This window comes from Vigna angularis, chromosome 1 (genome assembly GCF_016808095.1).
Source record: "Vigna angularis cultivar LongXiaoDou No.4 chromosome 1, ASM1680809v1, whole genome shotgun sequence".
NCBI lineage: Eukaryota > Viridiplantae > Streptophyta > Magnoliopsida > Fabales > Fabaceae > Vigna > Vigna angularis.
In genome coordinates, this window is record NC_068970.1 from 51,206,701 (window position 1) to 51,212,471 (window position 5,771).

At 30.0% G+C, this 5,771-nt stretch overlaps 1 protein-coding gene across 2 annotated transcripts; it reads left to right on the forward strand.

The window, feature by feature from the left end:
* The first annotated feature begins 1,095 nt into the window (after positions 1–1,095).
* On the forward strand, positions 1,096–3,618 carry LOC108326468 (transcription factor bHLH25). 2 transcript variants are annotated; one of them, XM_052876247.1, is made up of 5 exons: positions 1,096–1,152; positions 1,379–1,456; positions 1,731–2,285; positions 2,645–3,013; positions 3,196–3,618. In XM_052876247.1, the coding sequence occupies exons 2-5, from the start codon at positions 1,421–1,423 to the stop codon at positions 3,268–3,270; spliced, it is 1,035 nt and encodes a 344-aa protein (XP_052732207.1). In that variant the 5' UTR covers positions 1,096–1,152; positions 1,379–1,420; the 3' UTR covers positions 3,271–3,618. The 2 variants fall into 2 exon arrangements, with proteins under 2 accessions (XP_052732207.1, XP_052732213.1); XM_052876253.1 differs by having other exon boundaries at positions 1,734–2,285.
* The last annotated feature ends 2,153 nt before the right edge of the window (positions 3,619–5,771 follow it).

Genomic DNA, 5,771 nt, shown 5'->3' on the forward strand with positions numbered 1-5,771 from the left:
TAGAATTTTGAACTATGTTCCATGATACATTTCTATTCTCCAAAAAAAAAGTCAAATTTGTGAATAACGTTATTAATGGTTATTAGATAATTCAGACATAACAACCGTGAGAGTTATAAGACGACTTAGTAATAAGATTAAAAAAAAAAAGATAACGTGAGAGTTATAAAACGACTTAGTAATAAGATTAAAAAAAAAGGACAAGAAAGGTTGTGGGGATTCAAATCTATATTAGTTCTCGACAATTATAAAAATTAGTTTGATGTTCTTGTCGAAAGATTTTTGATATACATGTTTTCCATACATATGAATTGATAGATATATCCAACCCTAACCTCCTATCAAGGTATCTAAAGGGACATTACTTGTCAAAATACAATTTTCCTTTCGAACGACAAAGTATAATCATTTCAACACTGAACAACGTTTGATTGATATGCTCGTTCCAATGAGCCAGACTGTACTTCGGAAGACAAGTTTTTCACCCCACACATGCCACTAGGGAATTGGCTAAAACCTTCTCAAGTCAATGGAAACTGTTGCATTTCACAAAAAATGGGAAACTGTGCTGTATGAATCATTAGGCTTATAATTCATGATCAACATCTTACCACGTTATCACATAGGCTTTCGTTATTTTGTTATTTAATAGCTGATGATGGTGTCACTGCCCTTTGCAAATGATCTTTGACCAAGAAAATGAGAGACTCGGAAAGAGCCAAGGAAGTGACTTAACAAAAGAAAGCAAATAAACACGTACCTTGAGGCTTTGGACACGATGACAGGGACCACATGATGATTCTTGTTTTAAGCTCTTGATCAGGATTTCAATGACTAGTTGGTGAAGAACACCCCAAAGTCCACAAAAACAACAGAAGTTGGGACACCGATTTGTCATTTTGAAGGCAACAACTTGATATAAAATGAGTTGTATCTATGTTCCTTGATTGAAAATGTTAGCTTCCATGGTTGTCCAAGACAATCCACCCCATAAAACCCGTGAGTATGATAGTGCAACTGTTCTATAAGTTGAGATACAGTAACGTCAAGTAGGACAAAGATTATCACAATAACCAAATATATAAGCTGCTGTTTCTGGGACATAGTCCTCATTCTATAGTACACTGCATATACTGCAATATCTGTTTATGAGTAAGTTTCTTATCTTCACCAACTTTCTCATAAAGATCTTTAATTATAGTCGACAATGTACATGTACATAGAATCATGGAGTCTCTGTGGTCTGATGATATGGGGATTTTTTTTTCTTACATGTATTGGGTTAGGGATCACTTATAACCCAAATCTGCATCAACTAGTTGAAAATTAAAGTACCAAAGCTTATCAACTTTAAGCTGACTATTGACTTTTCTTCCAGGATATTACTTCTAGCTCTTTTTATTGCAGACTTGGCTTTCTTATGGAGATCACATCTATCAGAGAATTACCTGATATGGTAAGAATTATGAATAGCTCTTGTAAATAATGATATTTGAATCTAGGGTAACTTTTACCCTATACTTAGTTGATAGAGAATCGTTTTTCTAAAAGTTGGAAGGATTTAACACTGCTGAGTTCAAATCTGGCATTTCGTTGTTAAATAAGAGATATCTACTATAGGAATCAGTAGCAGATGAAAATACTTGAATCTTTTCCTTGCTAGAGCTTGGTTGTTGAAATGTCTTTCATGAAAGGTTTTTATGGTAAATATATGATGTTTTCTGATCTAGAAGGAGCAGGAAATGATGGAGGACCCTAATTTGCTCCGTCAGTGGCACCTGAGTTCTATTGATGACCCTAACTTACTGCCAATAGCTGCTGCTTTTGGAGAGACTTTTCAACAACACGCATTTACTTATCCAGACTTCAATCCCAAAGCATCCATGGAAACTACACTTATGGACATTGAAAGACCAACAAAACATCATAAAAACATCAGCTGGAATCCCATCAAAAGTTCTGCTCAGACATCAGATGCACAATATGTATCTTTCCCAAATCTTCTTTCGTTTATGGATTCCAATCACATAAGTTCATTGGGATTAGTGAAGGCCAATGAGGAGGCTTGTCCTATAACCAATAGCACAACTTCTCTGGACACTTTCTCTCAGGGAATCTTGGGGAATCATAACTATCTCTTTAAGGCATGCCAAGAGACCAAAAAGATTGGAAGACGTTCAAAAATTTCTCATCCTCAAGACCACATCATAGCTGAAAGAAAGCGAAGAGAGAAGCTCAGCCAGCGCTTCATTGCCTTATCTGCCCTTGTTCCTGGACTACAGAAGGTATACAATATATCAATGTAAATGCTTTTATGTGGTTCTCATTTTACTGTATATGATGTACACTGATCACTATATTAGTCCTTCAAATTATGTAATTGTTGTTATCATTTTAGTTCTTAGGTAACTTTAGTCCATGAAATTTGAAAAGGCTAACTTGATAGAAAATTTAAAGATCAATTAGCGCACATACATTCAAAGATTAAAATACAAGTGGAAGGTAATTTTAAGGATTAAACTGTTGATTAATTAACTCCTACTAGCTGTGTAGGTGTTAAACAAGTAGGTATTCCTAGCGTTACCATTTTTTGTGTCCATTCTGTGTGCTTTTATCACATGCATTGGTCACATTTTTGAATCAGACGGACAAAGCTTCTATTCTTGGAGATGCTATCAGCCACTTGAAGCAATTGCAGGAGAAAGTAAAGGCTCTTGAGGAGGCACAAAACATGAAGAAAACTGTGGAGTCTGTGGTAATTGTGAAGAAATCTCAACTGTCCTATGATGTTAACAATTCTTCAGAATATGATGGTCCGTTATTTGAAGAAACAATTCCCGAAATTGAAGCAAGATTTTGTGGGAGAAATGTCCTCATAAGAGTTCACTGTGAGAAGACCAAAGGTGTGGTGGAAAAAACAATCCATGAAATTGAGAATCTCCACCTGAAAGTCACCAACAGCAATGCCATGGCATTTGGGAGATGCGCCATTGATATGACAGTTATTGCTCAGGTATAATAATCTTTGTACAACAGTAGCATGTATAAGTAATATTGAAACTTTTTGTTGACACTGCAGAACTGAATGAGACAATAAACATGTTTAGTCGATATCTATGCATCATTTTTCATAATTATTTCCACTAAACTGTAATTTTCTTTCAATATGGTGAATTATATTTGTGCTGCATACAGATGGATATGGAATTTTGCATGGGAGTGAAGGATGTAGTGAGAAATCTCCGCTCAGCTTTTACATCTTCCATGTGAGGACGTTCTGTTAGTTCACATCAATCAAACCAACTTCAAAAAGCATAAGAAGAATAGGAGTTATACGGTCAACAATATATGTATCAGTTTAAAGTTTAAGTTCCTTGGTAATATTTGTTCATGGTCTTGTGCAATGTTTGTGATCTACTTCAACCATATTCTCCTTTTTGCATGGTCAACTCGTTGACCATGTTAATGCTACCCACCTGTTTCGAGTTTCAACTGTTACTATATATGGTTAGCCATTTGTTTTTGGCAGGAGGTTGAAAAGTTCAACCTGTCTGTTTTATGTACCCAAATCTGATATTTCCTTTGGTTTTAAACAAAAATGTGATTGATAAAAGTTGTGAAGAGTTTGAATATGGTCTTGCAGGATACATATTGGATGAAAAGAAATTAGTTTCATAGTTACGATAACGAACAAATGCCCTACTTGTTATGTACCTACACTCTTATATATTACCTTAAAATAATATATACTTGTAAATATATATATATGTATATATATATATATATATAATTGAGATTGGTTTAAAAAAAATATAGTAGAGAAGTACATAACTTATCTTTAATCATATTTATGCATTATATGAAGAAGTTATTTTTATTTGTTAAAAGATAAAATTATTTAATTAAAAATGATACAATTACAAAAATATCTATTTTGTATGATAGTATAATTAAATATTTTATAAATCTGTCCTAGTAACTACTATAGTTATCTTAAAAATATATAAAAAAATTCTCTTATTTTATATTCATATTTCATACTTTCATTTTATTCTTAATTATATCTTTATAATTTAATTAATACAATTATCTCCACTATACAACAAAATAATAATAAATATAAATTGATCATCCATTAAAAAATACTGCATATTAAATCAACAATACAATATTTTTCTCTCTTTCAAGAGAATTTATAGCATAGCAATGTAATTATTAATATTTTTTTCTGGAAAGTTATTATATACCTGTGTTAAATATAATTATTTTAATTATTAGTACATTTTTACATATTATACATCGTTGTGTTAGCATTCATTCAACCATCCATACTTAAAACAAAAATAGAACATTATAATTAGAGTTTAGGAGTTAGAGTTCCATATGAAATTTATTTTATTTATATATTATAAATATATATATATATATATATATATATATATATATTGTAAAAAAAATATCAAATATTAACACTATCTTATTATTGGCTTTTTAAAATTAAATAATAAATAAGTATATTTGTATTTTTACATGAAAAATATTTCTAAAACAGAAAGATTTAAAAAAAATAATAATGTAAATAAAATAATATTAAACAAATATTTTCAATGTTTCTCTTTGTCAATATTTAATATTTGAATTTCAATATTTAATATTTGAATTTCAAATTTTAAATTTGATTTTCTTCTTGATTTTCTCCTCTCTTTGGCTGGTTACTTTTATTTGTATCTTTCTTATGTGGGATAACATCTTTATTTAATTTCACATTTTCATCTCTTTTGTATTTCTTTTTCTATCTAAATCATCTTATTTTTCAATTATCAAACTTATTCAAATATATTCATCTTCTTTTTATCTTCATTATTCTTTTATATTTTATTTATTTGAAGTAAACTCCTCTTTCATTACATCTAAAGCAAAGTTTTCTTTCATATAAATTTTGAATATGTCTAGGTTATTTACATTTTTAATTACATAAAAGTTGTTTTCAAATGACATTTTATAACATTTCTCTAATAGGTGAACAAAACTTAACAAACTGTGAGTAATTTTAAGAACATACATGAAAAATTAATTTGACACTTAGAATCAATTTGAATTAAAATTGTTTGTGTACCTTTCACAACAAGGTGCTCTCATCCCACTAAGAAAATCAACAATTATCGATGACAAAAAATTTCTTGATAAAATACTTGTTGATAAGTTTTACATATGAATAAAAAAATTCATCAATAATTATTGACAATCACAAATTTTTCGGTAAGTATTCATCAATAATTATGATGAAAAAGATCTGTTAGTAATTATTGACAGATAATTAGTGACATATTTCGGTCTTTGATAAAAATTTGTCAATAAATGTCATAATTAGGTTTTCTTATTTCTCCTTTTCCACTTCTTATTTTTTCTTTTGTTCTTCTTCTTCATCTTCTTCTATTAGTAACAAATGTCATCAGTCACAACATAACAAGTAATAAATAAATTATCATTCTTCCAATGAATTTGTGAAGCATAGTGTCAAATCTTGGACAAATAATTGGTGTGCAAATGATATTTAACATAGGATTGTGTACATTGTTAAGATTAAACACCAACTTCACTCTTATGCATATTCAATCATCTCACTTCCAATTTCATGTTAAAATAAACTCACAATCTTACTCAAATCTTCATTAGCAACTTGAGCCTATGATTATGATTGAGCTAATCCTATCCTCAACAAAGAATTGCATCTTAAGATCAATAATCTAAGATTACTAATGAATCGTGTT

Excerpts from the sequence above, each read along its gene's own strand:
- LOC108326468 (XM_052876247.1), top strand. The coding sequence starts at position 1,421 with ATGGAGATCACATCTATCAGAGAATTACCTGATATG. Across the intron at positions 1,457-1,730 it reads TCAGAGAATTACCTGATATG|AAGGAGCAGGAAATGATGGA; the intron begins GTAAGAATTATG and ends TTTCTGATCTAG. Across the intron at positions 2,286-2,644 it reads TTGTTCCTGGACTACAGAAG|ACGGACAAAGCTTCTATTCT; the intron begins GTATACAATATA and ends TTTTTGAATCAG.